General features: G+C 32.7%; 2 protein-coding genes across 4 annotated transcripts; one reads left to right on the top strand and one right to left on the bottom strand.

Moving 5' to 3' along the window:
• The first annotated feature begins 6258 nt into the window (after positions 1–6258).
• Positions 6259–12575, top strand: LOC107909811 (putative ABC transporter C family member 15). Of its 3 annotated transcripts, none has more exons than XM_016837478.2 (11): positions 6259–6573; positions 6695–7609; positions 7690–9119; positions 9209–9295; positions 9383–9985; positions 10082–10246; positions 10417–10711; positions 10842–11362; positions 11439–11502; positions 11604–11843; positions 11975–12575. In XM_016837478.2, the coding sequence occupies exons 2-11, from the start codon at positions 6757–6759 to the stop codon at positions 12094–12096; spliced, it is 4380 nt and encodes a 1459-aa protein (XP_016692967.2). In that variant the 5' UTR covers positions 6259–6573; positions 6695–6756; the 3' UTR covers positions 12097–12575. The 3 variants fall into 3 exon arrangements, with proteins under 3 accessions (XP_016692967.2, XP_016692968.2, XP_040944810.1); XM_016837479.2 differs by having other exon boundaries at positions 11958–12575; XM_041088876.1 differs by lacking the exon at positions 6259–6573 and having other exon boundaries at positions 6649–7609.
• An 849-nt stretch (positions 12576–13424) lies between these two features.
• LOC107909814 (uncharacterized) lies at positions 13425–14481 on the bottom strand. The gene is made up of 3 exons (XM_016837481.2): positions 14325–14481; positions 13790–13878; positions 13425–13704 (listed from the first exon to the last, which is right to left on the bottom strand). Exons 1-3 carry the CDS (start codon positions 14355–14357, stop codon positions 13557–13559), a joined length of 270 nt encoding a protein of 89 aa, XP_016692970.1. The 5' UTR covers positions 14358–14481; the 3' UTR covers positions 13425–13556.
• Between the last annotated feature and the right edge of the window lie 13294 nt (positions 14482–27775).

Genomic DNA, 27775 nt, shown 5'->3' with positions numbered 1-27775 from the left:
GTTAACCAAAGAAAACCCAGAAAGGAAGATAAATTTGTCTAAAAATTTTGATGGTGGAAGTGGAATTGAAGATCTAGGAAGAACAAATTTGAAGTAGAGACCTAACTGATGAAGAAAAGCTACAACAAATTAGCTTTTGGCATGAGTTGTTCAAGTTACAATGAGGAGGCCAAAATGAGGAGGTGAATAAGTGTTTAGAAACCTATTTGAGGTGTGTTGTAGAAGAACAAGCTAGAACTTGGTGTAGGTGTTGGAAAAATCAGTTAAGAAAACGGTTTATATATACAACAGAAGATTTAAAAAATTTCAAAATAGGCTATTTGTAATATTTATAGTAATAAATCCTAATCGAATAATACTTGTGCTTTGTGCCAAATGGATCCAAGTCGATCTTGGTTTTCAATCGAACGACCTTCTCTTTTATCCTTGTACCATGAATTGTGTCGAGTGTAGGTCGAGCAAGACGAACCAAATCACAAAAAAGAAAATGATTTAATTACTTTTAGTAGGAAAGTAACCCCTCTCTATAAAAATCGAGAAAGATTGTAATTTCCAGAAAATAGAATTTATTCTAAGTTAATAAATTTCTACTACTTTCTGGTAGAATAACGATAACTTAATAATTATGAAGTATGTTTTTTAGGTCAACCGGTGAAATTTATTTGTAGAGAGAGATACAAGAATCCTAGTTGAACAAGCTCTTCACAAATAATATTTATTTAATAAAAACACACTCCTACTTTAATTAGAATAGGAAGGGGCGGTATAGCCTAGTAAATGTTACTAGATCTATATAAAATAAATAAAAAATATTTACTTATATACATACTTAGATCAATATAAAACTAATCCAAACCATACCTACACAGGTGTAACTAATCACATTCAACTTTCTATAAAATTTACATTACTTAATCAACCATTAAGCTCATCATTCTATCATCTTAGCATACAAGCCAAACCATTTCCAAATGACATACTATAACACCCATACCTGGCCTAGACGATAAGACCAAATCTGGAGGTTACATTGAGATATTAAGGGAAACCCACCTTTAAATACTTTAAAATCTATTGAACAATGATCATTAAAATATTCAAACCGACATGGAAGTCTGAACTTATGAACCGAAGTCTGAAATAAAACATACGATAGTTCAATTTTAAATAAAAAATAAATTATCTAGAAAATAGAAATGACCGAGCTCCTAACACGCCGAGCCTCCTAAGTCTATGGGTTACCTACAATTCAGTCAACAACCAAAGTGAGTTTATAACTCAATGTGTGTAACAGATAATAAAGCAAGACAACAATATACATATAACAGTAATTTCCCAAACTCAAATACATAATCAGAAATAGAGGATGCCCAATATTATCGTAACAATTCAAATAATGTACAAAAAAAATCAGATACAAATGTAGAACAGATCAGAATCAGATGTAGTTTCCTACCCTTATCCGTTACACACCATATCTAACAATCCCAACACACCATATAGGGTACTGAGTACTCATCTAGCCCTACACACCACTTAGTGTTGGTATAACACATTTCAGAGTGATTACAAATTAGCTATCAGATCAATATGTGATATATCGCCAGTATCAGACATAGATTTGTGGCTTGGCCACCCAATTCGATAGATCATTAAACTATCAGAACTTTTTTCTTTATACCAATCCGACCTAATGCAGATGCATATTACATATATCAGATATCAAGGATGTACATATAAAATATCAATTATTTAACCTCAAACCATTGGATATCAAGTTATACAGTCTAATTCAGATCATACAAACCCTACGAAAAGCTTACGTTCGATTTGAATGACTCTTACGACCTTAGGGAAATTTTAACATTTTGGTCCACACGTCCGTGTGGAATCACACGGCCTGGGTACCGATCTTAAATTCATCTTTCAACAGCCCTCTATTATTTAAAATTATAGAATTTTTACATGAATTTTGAAATTTATGCACTTTAGTCCCTATGTTCAAAAACTAGTAATTGAACATTACAAACTAGCCATTTTTCAATTCTAAGCTTAAAATCTAACAATTTAGTACCAATTTCGTCAAGTCTTCATCAATGAAAGCTTTTGAAAACTTTAACAATTTTACAAATTGGTACATGGGCAAGCGAAATCAAACTCCTAAGACCTCAAAAACTTTAAAATTACAAGAAACCTAATAATAAAGAGCCGAATGTCTTGAAGCTTAAATTACTTTCTTTAGGTTTTCTTTGGTGTGTATATGGTGAAGAAGAAGGAGAAATAAAGATGATAAGCACTTTGATTCCTTTTATACTTTAATTATAATTAATTAATTAAAACCTTAATTAAAATAAACTTAACCATGATCAATAAGAGTCTGTGAATTCCAATCATTACCCACCACCATTTGCCATATTCTAATGGTCTATTTACTCAATTGGTCCTTCAATTAAATAAAAATTCATAGCGATTAACTTTTATCATTTTTACCATTTAGTCATTGTACCTTAATTAACTATCTGATTAACAAAAATAATGATAAAAATTTAATTAAAATTTATACTAACCTCGTAAATATTAAATAATAATATTTATGGGCTCGAATATCAGAAATGAGATTTTGAAACCATATTTTCTAACACCATTAACTTTCGGATTGTTACATGCCAAATTAGTTATTAGCCTTTAAGTTAACATGTCATGTCATCATTAATTTAATGACTCTTTGTATAGTTGAAGACCTCTCCAATCCCTCTCAATTTTAATATTGAGCAAATGGGTCCCTTTAAAAAATCAAATCAATTTAATCATTGTTAATTTTGAATGTGAGCAATTAAGGACAATTAATTACAGCATTAATATCTTCCATCAATTATAAAAATTTGTTTAGTATTGTTATACATGTACATTTTGATCACGATGTGGGTCTCACCAAAAACCCTTATATATACCCTTGTTAGGATTAGGATAAAGGGAGTTTTTTTTGTGGTTTTTCCTCTCTTCTACTTTACAGTAGCCAAATGCTTTTATCCATATTTTCTCCCCTCATTTCCACCATTGACGACTCTCCACCCTACAAGGGTGAACCGTTCTAAATCCTTCTCCTCCTCCTCCTCCTCCTCCTCGTTTCCTCCCTTGTTGATCTCTTGAGGTAAAATAGTAAATTTAACCTTCAAAGTTTACACATTCTATCAATTTGATCTTGATTTAACAAATTTAGCCCACAAGATTGGTATCTGAACTTGACACTTTTTCTTGGAAGATAGATTAGCTAGCATCAGTGTACTTTTCCTACCTTAATTCTTATTTAAAGGCTTAATATAACATTTGGCATATGAATTTGGCACTTTTTCTTAATTTGGCGCCTACATTTTTTTTGTCCAATTTGGTACCTGAACTTGACTATTTTTTTTCTTCTAATTTGGTACCCTATCTATTTTTTTGTCCGATTTGATACTTGAAATTGTCAAATGTTTTACAATTTACTCCAATATACTAGAAATGTTATTTTTTATGAGTAGCAAAAATAATCAATCTATAATTGACATGTGGCAGATGATATATATTTATTTTTTGTATTTTAAATGTTCAATTACTTTTAGTTTTATCTATTTATTTGTTTATTTTACTAATTTAAAATAACGAATTTCTTTTATTTTGGATTTTTAAAACTATTTTTTTCTTATCCAATATTAATTCATTTAACATAGCTCAATGCCTAATTTTTTAATGTGAATTTCCTCCAATATTGACGATATTTTTTTAGCATAAATTTTTTTAACACTATTAGTATTTTGAGTAATTTGTATAACATTTAATTTAGTTTAGGTATCAAATTAGGAAAAAGTGCCAAGTTCAGGTATCGAGGCGAAGCCATTTTTTTTGTTGGGCGGAATTAAATTGCATATTTTTATGATAGTAAAAATGCAATTTAACCATTTTAATAGCTTATATTTTTATAATTTTTAAAAGATTAAATCTAATATTTATCATTTTTGAGAGACCAAAGTAAAATTTTATCATTATTAATTTAAAATTTTATAAATTACAAAAGGGGCCCCTATTCAAGTACCAAATTGGGCCCAAAAAAAGGTTTACGTATCAAATTAGGGAAAAGTGTCGAGTTTAGGTATCAAATTAGATAAAAAAAATTTAAATACCAAATTGAAAAAGATAAATTTAGATATTAAGTGTTATTTAAAAAAAAGATATTGAAGGAGAAAAAAGTATAGCTCTCATTCAATTTTAGTTTGCATAAAATATGCACCCAATTTCTTAAATAAAATTATGGTTAAGATGTTATTTTCTAAGAAGAATCCTAATTTAAAATTGTCTCCAGCTCTGGATTCTATCTTAAAGAAAGATTCCTATTTAAAAGACTGCAAGTGAATCATAGTCGACAGAGAAATGAGTTGGTAAGTAAGGTGGACCCACTTACGGTGGTTTTATATGCTAAGGCCCCCTTCTGGTGAGCTTCCCATCCTCTACTCCATCCCTAACCCTTGATTTTTGGCTCTTCTAGTTTTACCCATTCTTTTGGCCATTAGGTGACCGATGAAGCCACAGTCGAAATGATAAAATTCTTATTTTAATGAAAAATAATTATAACTGATTTAATTAAATCGATTTGATAGATTTCTAAAATAGAAATTAAATATAATAAGAATGGATGATATGAAACTGTGATTCCGTGTTATTCCTACCTTTTTTTCAATATGAAAATCATAAATTAAAATTTTCTCTTGGTTTTCAACTTTTTCCTCCTGCAAAATTCAAATTCAACTAAAAACTTTAAAAATCAAGAGAAAAATTTTGACTTATCATTCTCCTATTGGGAGAAAAATCTAAACTCCTATTGGAAAGGGGAGAAATGATTGTATGAAATTGTAGTTCCACGTCATCTCTATCATTTTCCAATAGGAGCATGATAAATCAAATTTTTGTTCTTGTTTTTTAGCTTTTTCCTCTTGAAAAATTCAAATTCAACTAAAAATGCTAAAAGTCAAAAGGAAAAATCTGATTTGTCATACTCCTATTAGAAATGGATAGGAATGACATAGAATCATAATTTAATACAATCATTTCTCTAAATCTAATTATTTAAATTGCTAAAATATATTACCACTTATTAAAATATTAAAATCATTAAATGGTATAAAAGTTAAGTTTATAAAAATAACGAGTTAAAAAAACATAATTTTTTTTACTATAAATTTAGCTTTTAATATTTATATTTATTATTATTATTTTAGCCATTATTTTTTTAGTTAAATTTGGCTCTTAACCTTTTAAAAAGAGTCAAATTTAACCATTAATCTTTTTAAAAAGTCGAATTATTGTTTTTTTAACGAAAATTCTGTCTAAAACATTGATTTTTTAAACATGATAGTTTGCATGGCAATTCGTATGTATTTTATGATTTTTTAATGTTTTTATAAACTATTTATATTTTTAAAATTTTTTGAATATTTTATAATTTTATAATTATTTGTTGATGCGGCATATAAAATAAATAATGTCATATTAGCATGAAATACACGTAGACTATCATGTGGGTTGTCACACCAATATTGTTACAAAAATAATATTTTAGTAAGCATTTCTTTTTTTAAAAATCAATTTATTTTTTTAAAGGTTAAGGGTTGAATTTAACAAAAAAAAAAAAGGAAAAGAAATTAATATATATATATAAACGTAAATTTATCATTATACTAAAATTAAATATATAAAAAGAACTTTTACTTTGTTGTCTCTGCCTACCAAAAATAATTTTAACCCAACACCCTATTTTGTAATTTTGCACGTCCCCACCCCCCAAAAAGTAGAGAGAAATTAGGAATGTTAATAAAATGTCGACATAATTTAAAGAAAACTGAACTACCTTTGGAAACATATTTTGGTTTAATTTCCATCAGTCCTTGTACTTTCAGCTTTTTCAATTTTAATCTTTTAATTTTTTTAAAATACATGATTTAAAAATTAACTGAGCATTAGGTTGTAAGGCTAATGATAGACATCTTGATGTATTAAAAAAAGTGTACCTTATAAAAACATTCAAATTTAGCAAAAGTCAACAAACAGTGCTATCTATTGATCATTTTTGAATAAAACAAATTGTTGGAATTAAGAGTAAAAGGACTAACATTTAAAAGTATTAAAAAGTAAAGGGACTGTAGTCACAATTAAAGCATATATTTTCCATATTTGCTGAAACTCTTGCCATAAAAAGAGACTGGTCCAAAAGAAAATATTCGCTAATAAAACGTTATAAAAGCAAGCTTAAGAGGGCACCCAAAGTTGTAAAACAAAGATATCGATCCGTTTGTTTTAGCACAGTGTTAGGGTTTGTGAATTATGGGGGAGAGATGGCGACTGTGTTGGAGTGTTTTTCTTTAATGGCTTTATAACTTTTATAAAAATTGCTTTCGAAATTATCCCATTGTGTACAAAAACACTGAAACTTTTCACCTTTCCTTCGTCAGCAACCTTGCAAAGAGCCACGTGCTATGTTCGTACATTCAAATGCCTTTCTCCTAAACCCACCGCGAGTGTTTTTGTCTTTTTCCCATGAATGTGAGTGACCGATACTTTCAGTTTTGTGTTCTTTATCTTGTTATTTGAATTGGGTTTTTTTATTTTTTATTTTTTTTGTTTTGGTCGTCGAGCACTGAAAAAGCCATGGTTGTTTTTGCAGGCTTAACTTCACTTACTGTTTGGTTTTTGATTGGGGGAGAATAGGATTCTGATCCAGCTTTCATGGAGGTGGCTTTAGAGCTTGTCAATGCATCATTTGTTTTAGCTTTACTATCATGGATTGTCATAGATATTTTGAAACGTAGGAAACATCACAACGGTAGCCATAGTCATAGTGATGTTATACCAGACTTTAAACACAGTGTAGGAGGAGGAGGAGTAAGAGCTTCTGGGGCTATAGTTGCTATATTTAATGTTATAATCTTTATATTTTATTTGGGTTTTGGGTTTTATGATTATTGGATTCATAGTTTTGTCTCTACAAAACTTGTATGCTCGGCTGTCACTTGGTTTCTAGCAAGTTTAGTTTCAGTTCTTTCAAAAAACAGGACTTTCAGGGAGCGAAAAAGATGGCCTTTAGTATTGGTACTTTGGTGGGTGTTCTCCTGCATTCTTGTGTCGTTTTCTGTAGTGGTTTACGTTATCCACCACTTGAAGTCCAAAGATTTGCCTTATTATTTGCCGGAAGCCAACATTGTTGATATTGCTTCTTTGCCTTTCTTGCTACTGCTTTGTTGCTGTCTGCCTCTTGCTGTTAACCGAAACAGTGACCTTCAACGTCCCTTGCTTCACAAGGAGGATGAAAAATTCTCCAAAGATGATGATACTGCTTTTGCTAGTGCTGGCATATGGAGCCAACTCACATTTAGATGGCTAAACCCCCTTTTTGAAAGGGGTCGAGTTGAAAAACTTGAATTGCACCATATTCCTCAGGTTCCGGATTCAGAAACCGCTGATAAAGCCTCGTCGTTGCTCGAAGAATCGCTTCGAAAACGGAAAGCAGATTATTATTTATTGCCAAAAGCAGTAGCTCGTACTATCTGGAAATCCTTGGCTGTAAATGCAGTTTTTGCAGGTATTTTCTTCTCGATTCATTGAATCAGTTTTCAGGTTCTGTATGCAGCATCTTCCAATGCTTATGTTTATGTTTTGTAGGACTTAACACCATTGCCTCCTATATTGGACCTTTCCTTATCACCAGCTTTGTGAATTTCTTAAGTGAAAAACATGATGGTTCAAGCTACCAGTATGGACTGGTTCTTGCATTCATCTTCTTCTTTTCAAAGACTGCGGAATCGCTAACTCAACGGCTGTGGTACTTTGGTGCTCATAGAATTGGAATAAGGGTTCGTGCAGCTCTCACGGTTTTGATTTATAAAGAATCTCTGTCAACTAAGTTCGTTTGTTACAGCAATGGTAAAATCACAAACCTCATCAATGTAGACGCTGAGAGAATTGGGGACTTTTTCTGGTACATTCATGGAGTGTGGTTGCTACCAATCCAAGTCTTACTGGCCTTGGTAATACTGTATAGGAATATGGGTGCGGCTCCTTCCTTTGCAGCCATCTTTGCTACGATTTTGGTGATGGTGAGTAACACCCCATTAGCCAGTAGGCAAAAGAGACTTCACTCCAAGATCATGGAAGCTAAGGATGCAAGAACAAAAGCAACTTCAGAGACTCTGAAAAGCATGAGAGTCTTAAAGCTACACTCATGGGAACCCACTTTCTTGAAGAAGCTTCTTCAACTTAGAGAAACCGAGAGAAACTGGCTTAAAAAGTATCTATATACAAGCTCAGCTGTTGCCTTTCTGTTTTGGGCTTCACCAACCTTAGTGTCTGTCATCACGTTTGGTGTCTGCATTTTGGTAAAAACACCATTAACATCAGGAACAGTACTTTCAGCCTTAGCAACTTTTAGGATTCTACAAGAACCTATTTACAACCTTCCAGAACTCATTTCCATGATTGTTCAGACAAAAGTCTCATACGATCGAATTCAAGAGTTCCTTGGAGAAGAAGTCCAAAGGAAGTTCATATCTGATCATGGTGCAAAGGCATCTAATGTTGCTATTGAAATTGAGCCAGGAGAGTATGCTTGGGAAACAGATAGCAAAGACATAAAGAAACCAACCATCAAAATCACTAACAACTTGAAAATATTGGAAGGTTACAAGATAGCTGTTTGCGGCTCGGTTGGCTCAGGTAAATCAAGTTTACTTTGCAGCATACTAAGTGAGATACCAAGGATTTCGGGTGCAGCCATTAAGGTTTATGGGAAGAAGGCTTATGTTCCTCAGAGAGCTTGGGTTCAAACAGGCAGTATCAGGGAGAATATATTATTTGGTAAGGACATGAAGAAAGCTTTCTATGAAGATGTTCTTGAAGCATGTGCCTTGAACCAAGATATTGAGATGTGGGATAATAAAGATATGAGTATTGTGGGGGAGAGAGGGATGAACCTCAGTGGAGGCCAGAAGCAGAGGGTCCAGTTAGCAAGGGCTGTTTACAGTGATTCTGATATTTTTATCCTAGATGACCCTTTCAGTGCAGTTGATGCTCATACAGGAACACATTTGTTTAAGGTAAAAAACAAAATCCTCTCTCTTTTCAGTTGTTAGTTGTTTTACAAGTTGCATTCTCATTTGTGATTTTTTTCCTGTTTTTTTGGCAGAAATGTCTCAAAGGACTGTTGTCTCAGAAGACTGTTATTTATGCTACACACCAATTGGAATTTTTAGATGCAGCAGACATTGTTCTGGTAAAATCCTTTGGTTGGTACACATACAATATACTAAGAACTTACCGTTCTAGGCTCTCATTCTGCCTTTTATGCTTGTTCCTGTAGGTGATGAAAGAAGGTCTCATTGTTCAGTCAGGTAAGTATGAGGAGTTGATAGTGGATTCTAATGGTGAACTTGTTAGGCAGATGAATGCTCACAGAAAATCACTAGACCAAGTGAACCAACCCCAAGAAGACGATTCCTTGACGGGTGGACTGTGCCAGATAAGTCAAACTGAAGTCATAGAAGAAAAACATGGAGAGCCCAACTGCAATGATAAGCTCTTTGAAAGTAGCCAAGAAGAAGAAACCGAAACCGGTCGTGTCAAATGGAGTGTTTACTCGACTTTTGTTGCAGCAGCTTATAAGGGAGCACTTGTTCCAGTCATCGTTCTCTGTCAAGTTCTCTTCCAGGGACTACAGATGGGGAGCAATTACTGGATTGCTTGGGCAACTGAGGAAAATCGCAATGTATCAAGAGAACAGTTAATAGGCATATTTATTTTGTTGTCTGGTGGAAGCTCCATCTTCATACTGGGAAGGGCCGTTTTGCTGGCAACTATTGCTGTAGAGACAGCTCAACGTCTGTTCCTTGGAATGATAACATCTGTTTTCCGGGCACCAATTTCATTCTTTGACTCAAATCCCTCAAGTCGAATCCTCAACAGGGTTAGTTTCTTTTTGTTTGCAACAAAGCTCAACTACTTTAAGAGTTTGACTAATTCATTCATAAGTTAAATCTCTCCATCTTCTGGTTAATTACAGTCATCTACAGATCAAAGCACGTTAGACACAGATATTCCTTACAGATTAGCGGGGCTGGCATTTGCTTTGATTCAGTTGTTCAGTATCATCATTCTTATGTCCCATGTCGCCTGGCAAATCTTCCTTCTCTTCCTTGCCATCCTCGGTATCTCCTTCTGGTATCAGGCAAGTACCAAATCCATCATGAACTCGGATTCTACTTGTCTCTCACAAGACATAAAAATGTCAAAGAAACTGCAAAATACAATGACTAATGCGACTTGCATCTACATGTATAAAGTTTATTTTATTTCTTTGTATTGTTACAAATTCTAAACGTGGTAAATTATCTGCAGAACTATTATATTACGACTGCTAGGGAGCTAGCCAGGATGGTTGGAATTAGAAAGGCTCCTCTTTTGCATCATTTCTCAGAATCTATCGCAGGGTCAACAACAATTCGTTGTTTTGGCCAGGAAGACAGGTTCATGGAGAAAAACTTGAGCTTAATCGATGATTACTCTCGTGTAGCCTTCCATAACTCCAGCACAATGGAATGGTTGTGTGTTCGAATCAACTTTCTTTTCAACTTCGTTTTCTTCCTGGTGTTGGTCATCCTGGTTAGCTTGCCGCGGTCTGCTATTGACCCTAGTAAGGCCCCCCTCTTCCTCCCACCTCTTCTCTTTTTTATCATCTCGATAGTTTATCTTTCCCAAGTTTATGCAGTTCAATATCTATAATGTCGAGTTTGTAACTGACTAGCATGTCGATGTCGTATCAGGCTTGGCAGGATTGGCAGCCACATATGGCTTGAACTTAAATGTATTGCAAGCATGGGTAATATGGAACTTATGCAACGTTGAAAACAAAATGATATCAGTTGAGAGAGTTCTTCAATTCTCAAACATACCTAGTGAAGCTCCCTTGGTGATCGAGGATTGTAGACCGAAGCCTGACTGGCCAACCAAAGGAACAATTGAACTTGAAAACCTTCAGGTGCAATACAAGCCTACACTCCCTGTTGTACTTAAGGGTATAACTTGCACTTTCCTTGGAGAAAAGAAAATTGGAGTTGTTGGCAGAACAGGAAGTGGGAAATCCACTCTAATTCAGGCTCTCTTCAGGGTGGTAGAGCCCTCAGGAGGACGTATTATTATTGATGGAGTAGATATTTCTACAATTGGTTTGCAGGATTTGAGGTCAAGATTGGGAATAATCCCACAAGACCCTACTTTGTTTCAAGGCACCATAAGGACCAATCTGGATCCTTTGCAACAACATACAGATCAAGAAATATGGGAGGTACATTTTAAAAACTTGGTCTCCCTGAAACTATTTCCATTAGATTTCCGGTTTCACTGACGTAAACTCATGACAGGTCCTCAACAAGTGTCATCTTGTAGACATAGTACGACGGGACCAACGGCTTCTTGATGCTCCAGGTTTCAAATTTTTAGTAATTTCAAATTATATATATAATTTGTGCTTGTGTGTGTATATATATATTCCACTTGACATAATTTCCTCTGGCAAAATTGTGCAGTGGCTGAAGATGGAGACAATTGGAGTGTTGGACAAAGACAGCTTGTTTGCCTGGCTAGGGTGCTCCTAAAGAAAAGGAGAATTTTGGTGTTGGATGAGGCAACGGCTTCCATTGATACAGCTACAGACAATGTAATTCAGGAGACAATAAGGAAAGAGACATGCAGATGTACAGTCATCACTGTGGCACATCGGATACCAACTGTTATCGACAATGACTTGGTTTTGGTTCTTGATAAAGGTAAGTCTGAAAGACTCTCTCCTGCATATTACCAAAGCATCAATATACAAAGTTATGACACATAGTTAATACTATTAAAAATGTATAAGTTAAATTTAGCTGTTTGTGTCAAAGAAATGGTTTGATTCCAGGGATGATAGTCGAATACGATAAGCCAAAGATATTACTCGAGGACAGATCTTCTTGGTTCTCGAACTTGGTGGCTGAATTTTTGAGATCATCCAAGAGCAACCACCCTAAGAATCTGGTTTGAAGGTATGTGGACAGCTTTTAGAACTCAAATGAAGAAATCTGTTTATGAGTCCTGAAGACCAACTTTCTGGGGGAGAATTCTAGTCAAGATCCATCAAAACATGCGGAAACAATGAATGGTGCATCATGCTGGAGGAGCATTACTTGCAAGTTACAACTTACTAAGCACCTGCTAATCCTTTTAACAATTTCTTTCAGTTGTAGGGTAAACCGCCATTAACAAGCAATAGTGTAAATTTCTAGTTATACTCACAGGGCCAAATTTTGTCTGCATCTTTTATGGCAATCAAAGTTTAGTTAGGTTCTAGTAAACCATAACATACACGCATATGTTAGATTACATACACACATATATAAAAAATAAAGTTTCTAGAGTGAGTAAAGATCAATTTTGTTTGGTGACAAATTTGTAACTGAAACTGCTGAATTTGAACAAGCAACTTACCATTAACAAGAGCTTGAAATCATCTTGCTTTGTAATGAATTTGAGAAGGAATCACAGTATTCTGTCAGTGATGCAAACCCCAGATTCTGGCTGGGAAAAACACTGTGTTGTTTAGTAAAAGGCGAAAGAATACTAGCTCTGTGCTCAATGCCCGGCTGCGTGCATTTTGACAGGTATCCTTGATTTTGGAGTATATAAAAATTGGTTAAATTTCAAATTTGGCCCCCTCAAATTTGAGTTTTTAATTTTATATTTTAATTTTGACTTAATTTGGTATCTCAATATTTATAATGCTATTAGTTAATCTAAATATCATTAGATGTAGGTTTGAATGTGCTGAAGTGAATTATCATTGTATAAAAAAAACAAATATAATTGCAACTTTTAAATTTAAATTATTAACCTGATACGAAGTGCAGGTTAAAAATTTAATTTATTTTCAGTCTGGTAGATGCAAAACTTGAGACAAATTGCAAATTATGTTTTTTAGCAGCTTGTAGCGAGTTGTCTATACAACAAAGATTTTTACTTGAAAATTAGTATTCTAGCTTTGTTTATATGACAGTTTTTCACTTCTAGTCACCGAAACCATTACAAGATACAAATAAATTGGTCTTTGATATTGTCACCATCCCCTTTTATCTTCATCCTACAGCTGAACAAAGATGCTTATAACCCAAAACTCAATTTAATTGCTTCATTCTATCATTCTTAAATAATGGCATACAACAGATTTTGAGTTTTGATTCCAATCTTTTTCAACCCTTGAGGCATTGTAGAGTTCTTACAATATTTATATGTAAATTTAAATAATTAAAAAAAAATCAACAGACAATCAATTTGGAATTTGGCTAACATAAGCTAGAAGCCTACAACAGAAGAAGAAAGGGAAAGGAATGAAATCTTATTATTTTAATTATTCAAGAAGAATATATTTCAAAAAACTTGGCAGTCAAGAATACAATCGTCTTTATGCCTTACTTTCATCCAATTTTGAAGAATTGTGCAAATGGATTTTATTTAGGGTCAGAGAAGAAGTTATTAACGGAGGGCATAATCTGAGGTTGTCTGTTGCGCACAAATTTCCTCAGTCCATGTTCTGCATATTTTTCACCTTCTTCAAAGTTGTTAAGAACTCCAGCTGCCCTGTTTTCTTTGGTTACCCTGTTTCACATTCATAACCATTTGCATTGTTATCTCAATTTTCTGTCAGACAGAGCTGCCATAATACTGCATATATGAGATATACCTGACTTCAGGGTTGGTGGTGATATTCCTGACGAGTTGCATGGCGCAAATGCCGACCGCCACACCCACCGATGCAAATAGCGGATACACCTAACAGCCATGGACAAGGAAGTAAAATTGTAAACATGACCGACATCATTAATGAAACAGACTTCTCAGTTTGTTAGACTTTCGATTCAGATCTGTTTGTTCTGGACAAATGTTCGGATATGATGTAAAACACGATCATTTGATTCATGAAAAAGCACAAATCGTAGTTACAAATGAGAAGCATTTAAGCAAACAGTAAAAGAACATAACAAGAATATGAAACCCTTAAGCCTTGGCAGCATGGTAGTTTGGTTACAAATGAGAAGGCTTAAGCAAACAGTAAAAGAAGATGAAAGAATCTGGAATTGGATCTAACATGGTTTTGATATACCCAACTGATAGATCTGATATGAACAAACAAACAAATTTAAGTTTAAACATGAGATGAATAAGTTATGAGGCTTTTGAGCAGACAATGAATGAAGAGAAGGCAAAAGAATAGGTACCTCAGGTTTGAGCCATCTGTTTGCAGAAGCCATGTAGATGCTTAGCTTAGAGATCTAAGAAGAGAGAAGAGAGAACCAGTGACCCCTTCTCCAAGAAACTTGTTAAAAAATAAAAGCAATGAGAAATACAGAGGGAAGTTGCATACAAACTCTTCATAAATCAATACAGCTTCTTATATATTTCCGAGTTTGACCCGTATTGGACGCGACTTTTTGAATTTAGTATAAAAACCCTTTTTTTCCTTCTTTTCACGCGATGCGCGGTAACGAAAAAATAGTAAGCAATTAGCAGCCGCCCAACTGTATGACCCCTATGGGTGTTACGAATGATTAGGTTAAACTCTCATATTAGTCCCCACTACTACGTTTATGTTTTGGATTTAGTCTTTCTATTTTCAATTTTAGTGCCTAAACTTTCTGAACTAATCATTTTTAGTTCTTATATTTTTAGAATTTTTAAATTTCAATCATGGCAATTAAATTCGTTTGGTTAAATTTTGCTATTATTGACGTTAGTGTTCAACAAGGAGGAGAAAGGGAGGAGAAGGCGGTGGTTGTTTGGGAAGGAGGAAGTTGTGAGAGTCTTGATTCTTAGGTAGAATGCTAAAGGGAGAAGAAGATCCCTTATTCTTTGTGTGTTGGGGTATATATAAGGGGAAGTCCCCTTGTCTGGCAGTGCCATGTCGTCAACAATATGAAGTGTGACCCGCTCGTGTGGTCAATCAAGCGACATGTTCGTTATATGTCAGTTGTTGTCAAGTGCAGTTCTATGTGGCCTTGCTCTAACATTCTCTTTACTGAGGTAGTACGAAGTTATTATTCCTTAGTGTTCTTTCAATGGTCCCTATGGGCAGTTCGTAGCGGGTGGCTAAAAGCGGTTCGTATGAGGTATGCCGGTGTAACCAGTCAGACAACCATTTCTGATGGAATAGGACAGGGAGCCATCCATGAGAGCCTTTCAAAGCTGCCTCCCGTGCTGCCAGGTGTCCAAGCCAAGGTAGGGTATAACAATTATTAATATTGTACTATGTGTAGGTTATAAATTTAGTTCATTTTCTCCAATTTGATCATTTTTAATCTCTATGTTTTTCGAATTTTAAAATTCAATATTGAATCAAATAACATTTGTTAAATCTGTAACACCCCTAACCCCTCTCCGTCGTTGGATTAGGGTCACGAGCATTACTAACAAATCAAAACAAATAATCAATCACAATTTAAACATGTAAGCTAGCCATTAACATTATAATATACAGGGGCAGGTCACGACAATCTAATACTTAAACTATTCAACAATGTCAACATCTAAAATCTTGAACAATACTAAAAATTACAACCTAAGTCGGTTAACTCTAGGTGACAGAATTCCAAAAACATAAAAATTATAAAAAAAAACTAAATTATACTAATTAATTTGGATTTGAACCCTAGGTCCCTTAGCCGTGCGAACCTTTCTCTCTTTTCTTTCTTTTCTTTTTCTTTCTTTTCTAATTTGCATGCATTCATCTCTTTCTTTCCACTTTCTTTCTATTTCATTTAATTTGTTTTCATTTTATTTATTATTATTACTTACTATATATATATAATATATATACATGTATGTTATTTAGCCCATGACCGGCCACATATACACAACATTAATTAAGTGGCACAATTGCTACTTTAGCCCTTTCAATTTATTTCAACTTGTAATTTAACTTTTAACCCTTACGCGATCTAGTCCCTATACTTTAATAACTCCTAATTTACAAAATTTACTAATCCAAAAATTAATTAGCTACTAAGCTAGCCTCGTAAGTATTTAATAGTTTATGGGTACAGAGTTCCGAAAATACACTTTTTGACACCCCTGACTATCAGGTCGTTACAAAATTCATTAATTTTTTTTTGTGAGTATCATGTGAAAGTAGCAAACTAACATAGTATTACATGTGTGATAATATATTTGTTGCCTTAGATTTTAGAAATAGCAAAATTTTTAATGAATTTAATGGCTACTATTTGATCTAGGGTTGAAATTCTAAATTTTAAAAAGTACATGGGCTAAAAATGATTAAATTAGAGTACAAGGGTTGAATTTACAATTTACACATAATATAGAAACTAAAAGCAAAATTTGAAAAATGAAATTGAAAGTTTGACCATTACACTCATACGTATAGTTAATATGTTTAAACAAGTATAATGTAGAATCAAAACTAGCACAAAGCACAAGTGACAAATAATTAGAACAAAACCCATTCATGGAATATGCATATATTGGGATTGAAGACCCTCACATCGCAATTTACATATGATAAAACTCGAACCTTAATACTTAAATATTTAAAATATCCACATTAACCAAAGATATTAAGGTGTAGTTCAAGAATGCTTTTTGGGAAAATTGGGATTTAGGTGCTTTTGGATTTTTCTTTTTGCGTTTTGAAGTGCAAATTATCAAAATACTCTTATTTGTATTAACTATTTAAAATATATTTAAAATTTTAGATTAATTTATATTTTATGTATCATTATATTAAATTATTTAAATACTATTTACAAATATTATTATATTAAATTATTCAAACACCTTAAATTAATAAAACTATATATTTTCATAGCACTTTCCGAAAACACTTTTTTTAAATCTAATTTTTCAATAACAATTTTCAAATGCAAAAGTAATGTTAAATAGACCTCAATGATGAAAATAGAAATAAAAATAAAAAGTTTCGTTAATATAACTGTTCATTTCTTATTAAAATTTGGGAGTATTATAATTGCTAGTGGAGCTGTGATCAAACTCTCATATCTTATTGTATAATATTTTTGGTATTAGATTAAGAATTTATTGACGGTTCATAATCATGAGTAAAGTTTTACATTTTTTTCAGTCTACAAGTTAACAAAATATACAATGCACTGACGTAACATATTTCTCAATTTTAAAAAATACTTATTTTATTAATTAGACTTAAATATTTGTGACACAAATTATGTTTGAGATTCATGCCTTTAGCTGGTGAGCTGTGACCACGAGAAAGATGGGTGTGTAACCATTGCCCAAGTGGGGCTGCCGTTAGCTGTATTATTCTCTTTTGTGATTCATGCCTTTTATTCTGTGCTTTTTGTGACACAACTAGAGTATTTTTAGTTTATTTTTTTTTGGTACAGTAAAACGACATAAACGAGGTAAAAGGACACACTAATTTAACGCAGACAGATTAGAATTTGTCAAAAGCAGCTCTCTAACTGAAGGCAGAGGTTCATCCAATAAATGAAATTTTAATAACTCTGGATATTCAATTTTGACCAAAAAATCTACCACTGTATTCTGCGTCCGAAGAATATGTCTAACACGAACCTCCCAAGATCGAATAAGCATGTAATGTATCAGTCAAAGTTCCGTCAACCTGATATTCACAGCACCACCTGTAAGAATAATCTCAATCAATAAAGTGTTATCACACTCCAATTCTAACTTCCAAAATCCTTTGTTCCATGCTAAGTGGAGCCCTTCAAGCATCACCCTTGCTTCAATTTGAAATATTGTACATTCTCCAATCTACATTGAAAAACCGCATTGCCGCAACCCATTAGCATCTCTAATAACACCTCTAACAAAGGCACAAACCCTTGAATTTGATATTTTTTAATAGGGGATTTACATTGTATGTTTAATGTGATACATATAAAATTATATATTTTAGTATTTAAAACAACAAAATTAAGTTTTTAGTATTTTTTTAAATATTTAACTAGTTTTTAGAATTAATTTGCTTGGTTTTACAATCTATTTTTTAGTTACATAATTAAATTTATCCCTCAACATTTTGTAAATCTCCAACTCTTTCGTGTTTTGTAAAATTAATTCATTATATGAAATTGATATTGTTGCTTAGAACTTGCTAGTTGGATTTTAAAAATAAAATTTAATGATTTAATGATTCAAAAATAAAAATTTTCGAATAATTCAGTTTTTTAAATAATTTAGTAACTTAAATGAAAACTTTTAAATAGTTTAATTACCATTTTATAACTTTTTAAAATTAAATGATAAAAATATGTTAAGTGCAATTTACCTTATATTTTAAACCCAATTCAAGCTCTGTTCCCATTTTGATTCAAAAACCTTTTTCCTAAAAAAAAGTAAAATCTTTATTCTCTGTTCATGTTTATTCTTTTCATTTAAGATATAACAATGTATCTAGCCTTCAAACTAAAAAAGTTATTTTAATCCTACATTTAATTTTTCACTTTAAACTTATTTAAAGTAAAGTCATTTAAAAACTTATTTATTTATCATTTATCTTGTATTTTTTTTATTAAATTACTATAAAATAGATGGAAAAATTAATAAAAATTAATTTTGCATGTGAACTGTCATATGGATGTTACATTAATAATTAATTTTTAATATTTTTTTATTCTTTTTAAATATAATATTTTTTATTTTTGACAAAATTTTTAAGTACTTTAAATACTTTTTATATTTTAAAAAAAATAATTGATTGGTTATGTGGCATTTACATAGTAATCTATGTATATGTCCACATTAACAAAGTTAACCTCCGTTAACATTTTCCTCTATTTTAAAATAATCTGATAAAAAATATAAATTTAAAGACTGAAATAGATAAAAAAAATTAAATGAAATGTTAAAAACATTTTTTAATTGAAAGGCTAAATAAGTAATTATAGGATTGTTTATACTATCCTTGCCCTCTGACCCAATGAGCCTCACCGCATGCGTTCCGGCCGATCATCCAGAGCTTTCCTTGAATTTTTCTTATTTCTAAATTTAAAAAAGAAAGTCAAAGTTTTTTTTACTGTTTTGAGAAAAAGTTGAAACTTTTGAACGTTTTTTTCAAAAAAAATTACATAAAAATCAAAGCTTTCATTTTTTTTAAATCTCAAAGCTAATTATAGGATTCTAAAAAGAAATATTTATAGAGTGAAACTATGATTCTGCACTTAAATTGTTTCTTTCTTAATGATACCTTTATTATAGGTATTTAATTAAATTAATTAATTTAATCTATGTACTATTAAAAAGAATTAAATAAGATCAAATTAGAATATAGTTAATTTTTACTATTTATATAATATTATTTGAAATTTGAAATTTTTTATTTGAAATTGAACTGCAATTAAAAATAAATTTAAGATATTTTTTATACAATAAATATTACCTTTGTTACAATTTGAGTTTATTTAATTCTTTTAATAGTATAATAACTAAATTGATCTGAAACTTATTTAATTCGGTCTCTACCGACCTTCTAGATACTTTAACGTACATTAAAGTCTCAATTTGACTTTTATATCCTTTTTTTTTAAAACCTTTTCCCCTATTTTTGTTTGATTTTGTCCCGTAATTTTTGTTTGATTTAGTCAATAATGTTGACTTAATTCATCAATTGGTATGTTGATTTAAGTTATGGTATATTCGATTTAGTCTATGCACTATTTATTCAATTTAGTCCTTGATTAAATTCAAAATATATTCAATTTAATGTTTTTATTTTCTTTTTCTGCATGTTTATGAGATCTTCCGTGTGTGCATCTGGAACAGGAAGATGGGGCTTCAGTTGGGGAGATTTTCTAAAATTTATTAATTTTATTTATTGAAATAGACAAAATTGAAAGGGGGTAGTGTTTCTATTTAAATTCCTAGTTGTTCATTAACTACCATTTAATTAGAAAAAATTATAAAAATTTATTTTTATAATTAAAATAAGTTATATTCTTCAATGGTATTTTAGTCCTTTTTTTATTTTAGAAAGCAAATACAAAATTTACATGTGATGGAATTTAAACCTATACCATTTGTATTAATAAAACCTTAATTTTATCACTCTTTTTTTTATTATAAAGAATTGATTTTACCATTCAAACAAACTTTAATTTAATTTGTTATATACATTTTAATTTTATTATCGTACATATTTCTTGTGTTATTATTAATTTTATTCTTTATTAAATATATTATTTTTATATTATAAGTATGTAATTTTCGTAATAAAATTTCAAAATTCACTTATTTCTCTTCTGATTTTAAGGCCATTATTATAACACAGAGTGTGATAGGAAATACTATTAAATAAATAAATCTTTAAAGTATATATTTGAATTTGGGGCCAATATTTTCAATAACATCGACGTCAGGTATTAGATCACAGATTCGCCATCTCAGCTCAATGGTCGCCTCAAGCTTCATGCACGCCTAATGTTTGAAGAGTTTTAATCCCCAAAAGCTAGAAAGATTTTTTTAAAAAGAAAAACATGACTGAATTATTGATTTTTTTATACTTTTTAATGGTTGATAATCACATTAAATCTGATTAAATCGAGAATTGAACTATGTTAATCTTTAAACGAACATAAAATTTTTCTAATAATGTTTTCATAAAACTCTAACTCGAATTTTTTTATATAATAGCAACGTATTTGAAAAAATATAAAGAGAATTTAAGTAAAAATAGGCTTGTATAAATTAGAAGAGTACACATTTATTTAAAATACCAATAGTTAATTGGACCTCTGCTCTTTGTGGCACGCGGTGTTTTCTGTCTTTTTCTTCTTCTTTTTTGTTTTTGAGAATTCAATTCTAGTTAAAGTTGGCCTATTAATGGATGCATATTTAACCAGGTTATCTTTGGAGGATAGGGAGGAAGAAGGGTGGGACGTTATTAGAGGAGATAGTGGATACGAACTAGCCTCTTACAAGCTTTGTTTGGTGGGAAGTTTTTTTACATCTAGTATTGTTAACTTTCAAGCTATGAGGAATATGATAGCAAATGTTTGGCACCCCATTAGTGGCGTGGCGATTTTTGATTTAAGTGATAAACGATTCCTCTTTCACTTTCTGTATGATGTGGATATTAATAGGATTGAACACGGTGACCCTTAGACTTTTAATAGCCATCTTTTGGTTTTCCATAGACTGAAGGAAGGTGAAGATCCCAAATCAATCCTATTGCTTTACGTAGATTTCTAGGTATGAATACATAATATATCGAATGGGTTGATGTCTGAAGTTTTGGCTAAACAATTTGGTAATTTTATTAGCCAGTTTATTGAGTATGATATGAAGGCAACCACAAGGAACTTTCAAAATCATATGAGAATTCGGGTTTGGATTGATATCCAACAACCATTGCATCGACGAAAGAAATTGTTATTAGGTGCACAAAATTCTATTTATGCTACATTCAAATATGAAAAACTCTCTCTTTTTTATTTTTTGTGTGGGAAACTTGGACACATCGATAGTTTTTGCTTGAAACGTATTCATAATGACGAATCAGAAGTGGTTATGAGATAGGATGCTTCCATCCGAGTGTTGTCTAGAAGGGTGGTATCAAATCATAGTAGGTGGCTCCGGGAAGATATAGAAATTAAGGGCACGAATTTTGTTTCCTCCAATTTAGGAAATGAGTTCTCTAATGAGCTAGATCTGGAGGATCAATTTGTTAATCAAATCAGCATCAATCTGGGTCTAAACATGGGAAGTGCGAATGGATTGGGCATAAATGGGGGCAAATTGATTGATTTTGAATCTGAGGATTGTAGCATGAGAATCAACAAAGGAAAAAAGAAGGTGCCGGTGAAATTAATGTCTTCTAAAGTTTCTGACTTTATGGATTTTGATAAGACCACACATGGGTTGACTATTGCTTGTTAAATGGGTCAGTCGGGCCCAATAAATATCTTAAGTTAGAACGTTCATGGGCTGGGGAAACCACAGATTATTAATAGACTTCAGCATTGGCTAAAAAAATAACCCCAAAATTAGTTTCCTAATTGAGACTAAAGTGTTGGATGTAAATATGAAACATATTAGATGTAGATACGGTTTTAACAAGGGAGTTGATGTTGACACTGAAGGACTGAGGGGAGGGTTATCATTAGGATGGAAAAGTGGTTTTTCTATTAACACTGAGGAATTTCATTCTCATTTTATCAACGTGAACATTACTAATGATGGCAATGGTAAAAAAATTGAGGCTTACCGGGTTTTATAGAGCTCTAGATGAAAGGTTTAGGAGAGAGTCCTGAAATTTACTAAGACAACTTGGGAAAAATAATGTCAGTGCATGGATGGTTATGGGGGAATTTAAAATGAAATCACTTATTCTTTTGAAAAAATAGGTGGTAGAGCTAGAAGGGATTGTAAAATAGAAGAATTTCGTCAGGCTTTGGATGACTGCTCGTTAGCTAATCTGGGCTTCAAATGACCCTAGTATATATGGGAAAGAGGGCAGAGCTCTGAAACCAATATTCGGGAGCAATTCGTCAGGATTTAGATGACTGCTCGTTAGCTAATCTGGGCTTCAAATGACCCTAGTTTACATGGGAAAGAGGGCAAAGTTCTGAAACCAATATTCGGGAGCTGTTGGATAGAGAGCGGTTGCTAATCCGTGTTGGTGGCATATGTTTCCTGATCATGATGTACAACATATTACGAGTAACATTTCGGATCATTCTCCGATTATGATTCAAACCAAAGTTTTAATGATGAGACGACGAAAAATTGATTGATTTAGATTTGAGGCTGCTTGGCTATTGGAGGATAACTGTGAATCTGAGATTAAACATTGTTGGAAAGCTAGTCAGTGGTTACTTCTGTACCGTCTGAAAATGTTGGGGAATCATTTGAAAAAATGGTATGCTAAGGTAAGAAAAGCAAAACATGGTTGGTTTGATGCTTTGCAGCAAAAACTTGAGAATCTCATGGAGCTAGAGCCTGAAAATGATGTTTTGGGTGATATTATGGAAACTAAATTAGCCATTAATTTGGAAACGAACAAAGAGAAAAGGATCTAAGAACAAAGGGCCCATGTGAACTGGTTGAAGTATGGGGATAAAAACACCAGCTATTTTCACAATTTTGCTTCACAATGGAGGAAGACAAATACAATGGGTCTTGAGAATTCTAGTAGTGGTTTTACCATGGATACTATGGAAATGGATTCCTTGGCTTTTACTTACTTCGAAAGGTTGTTTACTAGTAAAGGGAGGATGGATGCATCTCACATTCTTTCGGGTGTTAGTAGGTGTATTAATTCTAATATGAATTGGACTTTATGCGTGGAGTTCTGTGTCGATGATGTTTTACTTACTGTTAAAAGCATGCACCTTCGTAGACGTGTGGTCTGGATGGTTTGCCTGTGCTATTTTATCAAAGTTACTGGCACATAGTTGGTTTTGATGCGGTGGATTTTTGCCTTGGGGTTTTGAGAAAGGATATTAGTATTGATTGTGTTAATAGTACGACTATAGTTTTTATTCCCAAGATAAAGAACTCTCGAAACATGTCACATTTTAGATCGATAAGCTCATGTAATATTTTATATAAGATTGTGGCCAAAATGATTGTTAATAAGTTCCAAACGGTCTTGAGTGCGTGCATTAATGAAGCACAAAGTGCTTTTATTCTAAGGTAGATGATTACTGATAATGTTTTGATAGCTTATGAGATGCTTCATGCACTAAAACAAAAATAGGCTAGAAAGAAAGGCTTTTTTGCTTTAAAGCTCCATATGAGCAAAGCATACGATGGAATCGAATGACATTTTGTGATAGATATGATGAGAGCGATGGGGTTTGGAAAGAATTGGGTAGATCTCATCATGTATTGCGTTTTGACTGTTATGTATTCTGTTGCTATGAATGGGTGGTTCAGAGATCTGATAAAACCAACTTGTGGTTTATGGTAGGGAGACCCTCTTAACCCCTACCTTTTTCTTATTTGTAGTGAGGGGTTATTGACTGCATTGCGATTGGCTTGTAATGAAGGAGTATTGACAGGTAACTCTGTTTGTATAGGAGGGCCTTGCATCTCTCATTTATTGTTTGCCAACAATAGCATCCTCTTTGAGGAAGCTACAGAATGTAGGCTATTATTAAAGAGTACGAGATGGCTTCTGGATAATTGTTAAAATTTGAAAAATATCTCATATATTTTAGTGGCAACATTGGGGATTCTATGTAGGGCCATATTACTAATATTTTGGATGTAAGGGTAACAAGTAATCTTGAGCTCTATCTGGGTTTACCAACTATGGTGGGATGTGATTAGAAATTGATGTTTTAGAAGCTCAAAGATCAATTGCGTTTAAGGATTAATAACTAGAGTACTCGCTTATTATCACAGGATGAGAAAGAAATTTTTATTAAGTCTATTTTAAAAGTAATTTTCACATATACTATGGTTGTTTCTTGCTACCTAATTCCCTTTGTAAGGAGATGGGAGCTATTATTAGAAAATATTGGTGGCAAAAAGGACATGGTGAAAGGGACATTCATTGGTGTTCTTGGGATACCCTTTGTGACCTTAAGAAAAATAGGGGTTTGGGATTTAGAAGCTTGATCAGTTCAATATTGCTTTACTAGATCGTTGGGACTGACGATTATTTGCTAATCAGGGTTTATTACTTTCATATGTTTTAAAGGCCAAGTATTATCCTAACACCACTTTTATGGAAGCTAGATTGGGTCATTACCCTTCACTACCTTGGCATAGTATTTGTACCACGAGAGGGTTGTTGAAAAGTGGGACAAAATGGCAGATTGGTAATGGTAGCCAAATTCAGATCTGGGAAGATAATTAGCTATCTGGAGAAGGTCATAATATGGTTAGTACTCCTTGTCTTAATTAGGACATTATGCTGGTAAATGATCTCTTTGTGCAAGATACAAAGCAATAGAATGTACCTCTAATTAGGGAGATTTTTTGTGATGCTGATGCCTTGCATATCATCAACATCTCAATTCCTTGAACTGAAATTGAAGAGACGGATGACATGGTCAGGTGAGCCAACAAGGGAGTACTTAGTTCGAAGTGGTTACAAAGAATTATAGAAACTTCGCTTCGGAAGTAACAATCTTAATAGACCTATCTATAAAGCCTTATGGGACACTACAGTTCCTTCAAAAGTAAAGATTATAAACTGGAGATTTTTAACAACTACATTCCTAGCTATCATAATTTGTGGATTAAAAGGCTCAGGGACACAACAATTTGCTTGTGATGTGAGGCCGGTGTTGAAACAAACAGGCCTATTATTTGTGACTGTCCCAGGGGTAATTAAATATAGGATGCTTTGAGGGTTGAATAGACCTGCAATGAGAGACAATGAAAACTTTAAGTCTTGGTTTATGAGTTTGTTCAAAATCATGAATAGTTTGAATCGTTAGCTAACACTTATTACAATCTGAGCTATTTGGTTTTCTAGAAACAAATTGGTTCATGATAAAGTTGCTCAGAATACTCCTGATGTGGTCACATAGATTAGGCATTTTTAAGAGGAATTTAGAATTCATAACACTGTTGGAGCTAGGAATGACGACCAACAACTGACTATTTGGAAACTATTAGAGAGGTCATGGGTTCGTGCTAAATTTGACGCGTCTTACGATTCTGTAGCCAACATTCAATTTTAGGCATAGTTGTGATAAAAGAAGATGGGGTTGTAATAAAGGCCAGAGTGATAAGAAATTTTAACATTACTGACCTATTTTTTGCAGAAGCCATTGTATGCAAGCATGTGATAACTCTTTCTATCTTGTTGGAGTTCGCAGTCTCGAGGTTGAAGGAGACTCAAAAACCGTCATCAAAAGAATGAAAGCCACAACATACGATAGGTCAGTCCATAGATCAGTTATTGTTGAGGGGAAACAAATAGCAAAATCGTTGGATAATTGTAAATTTAAGTTTATTCTAAGAATAAGGAATCAACTTGCCCACCAAATTGCCCAGGAATGTCGATTTTTGCCCGGAAACACTACTTGGTGGGATAATTTACTTGTTTGATTGAAGAAGTTTGCTGATGATGATCGACGGAGATCCAATCCGTTGTTGGGTTGACATTTGGAATCGTTAATTTAGGCTTCCTTTGCAGATTTGTTTCTTAGCAGAGGATGGGAGACAACATTTTGTTACTTGCTAGTAGCTTTTTGGAAAGTGAAGAGTTGAAGCTTGTTTTTCTTTTCGTTTTATCTGTTCTCTTTATTGTTCTTTTATTACTCCTCTTTTCCATATATGGTTCATTTTTTTTAATAATATATGGGCTACAACTGGTTTCCATTCAAAAAAAAATGCCAATAGTTAATTAAAAATTTATCAGAATACAATACAACCATATTCTACTTGTAGAGTTGATAAAATTTTAATATATTGGTAGGTGCTAAAAGTAACATGTTTTATCCCATTCTTATTGCAATTTTTGGATGATTATTCGAGGTAAAATGGTGAATATTATGCTCCTAATCCTTTAAATTCATGTTTCTATACTTAGGAGAGCATTTGGGAGCAAAATGGGCGAAAAAAGACAATTGGAGCAGATTTCAGGAGCCACACGGGTTGGGTCATTCCACATGGGCTACACACATTGTCGTGTGAGCCACACGTCTGCCATATGGCCATATGCGCCACATGGCCATATGCCAGACCGTGTCGATTTCGTAAATTACACTCAAAACATGCGAAAAAACACAATTCTTAGGTTTTTCAGGCATTCTAAGACCTATATATGACAAAGATAAGGAGATAAGAGAAAGCCGTAAGAGAATATTGAAGAAAACAACTCGAAAAACACCATTGGAGCTGACTCCGGAGTAGATTTCCATCAAGCTTGAAGACCTCCTTTTGATTTCTTTGAAATTTATTTTGAGTTTCTTTATTTCTTGTGGTTATATTGTCTTTGGGATGCCTTTATTTGTGGTTATGAACTAACTTTCTAAATACCTAGGGGAGATGAACCTATGATGAATTCTATCTTTTAATTTCTATTTTACGTAATAAATACTTGGATATTGTTCTTAATTATGTATGCTTAATTCTTGGTTTAATATTTTTAGACTATTAATCCATGTTTATTGTGGTTAAATTAGAGGAGGAATAGACCCTATTTAAGAGTAGATCTAGCATAATTGAGTGAAGTTGCATGCAATCCTAGAAATATGACGATATAAATCTACCGGATTAGAGTCAAATCTAATAGGGGGATCCATAGATCGAGTTAATGCGATAATAGAAGTTTTAATTAGAAATTTTTTTTAATTGATCAACTTAGAGTCAGTTGCTCTTACTCTTGAAAGAGATATTAACATAATTTAGGGATTTTTACGAATCAAGATACTAAGTGAATAAATTGTTTAATTCAGATTGATAATGACAAAGGAAATCTAGGTGGATTCTTTCCTGAGTATTGTCTCGCTTCTTGGTTGTTAATAGTTTATTTTCCCGATTTGTTCTTTGTCGTGTTATTTAGTTAATTAATTTAGTTAATTTTATTTTTAATCAACTACTCTAATTTGTCGGTTAAATAATAGAAAGACGGTAATTACTAGTACTTTTAGTCTTCGTGAGAATGATATCTGTGCTCATCGTAGCTAAACTATTAATTGATAGGTGCACTTGCCTTTGTCGAGTTTTTAATTGGTTTAACACTGCATCGTATATA

The sequence above is a fragment of the Gossypium hirsutum genome, chromosome D02 (assembly GCF_007990345.1).
Source record: "Gossypium hirsutum isolate 1008001.06 chromosome D02, Gossypium_hirsutum_v2.1, whole genome shotgun sequence".
NCBI classification, from domain to species: Eukaryota; Viridiplantae; Streptophyta; class Magnoliopsida; order Malvales; family Malvaceae; genus Gossypium; species Gossypium hirsutum.
This window is presented reverse-complemented; position numbering and strand designations above follow the sequence as displayed.

Excerpts from the sequence above, each read along its gene's own strand:
- LOC107909811 (XM_016837478.2), top strand. The coding sequence starts at position 6,757 with ATGGAGGTGGCTTTAGAGCTTGTCAATGCATCATTTGTTTTAGCTTTA. Across the intron at positions 9,296-9,382 it reads ATGCAGCAGACATTGTTCTG|GTGATGAAAGAAGGTCTCAT; the intron begins GTAAAATCCTTT and ends TTGTTCCTGTAG. Across the intron at positions 9,986-10,081 it reads CAAGTCGAATCCTCAACAGG|TCATCTACAGATCAAAGCAC; the intron begins GTTAGTTTCTTT and ends GGTTAATTACAG.
- LOC107909814 (XM_016837481.2), bottom strand. The coding sequence starts at position 14,357 with ATGGCTTCTGCAAACAGATGGCTCAAACCTGAG. Across the intron at positions 13,879-14,324 it reads ACAGATGGCTCAAACCTGAG|GTGTATCCGCTATTTGCATC; the intron begins GTACCTATTCTT and ends CATGGCTGTTAG. Across the intron at positions 13,705-13,789 it reads ACCACCAACCCTGAAGTCAG|GGTAACCAAAGAAAACAGGG; the intron begins GTATATCTCATA and ends AATGTGAAACAG.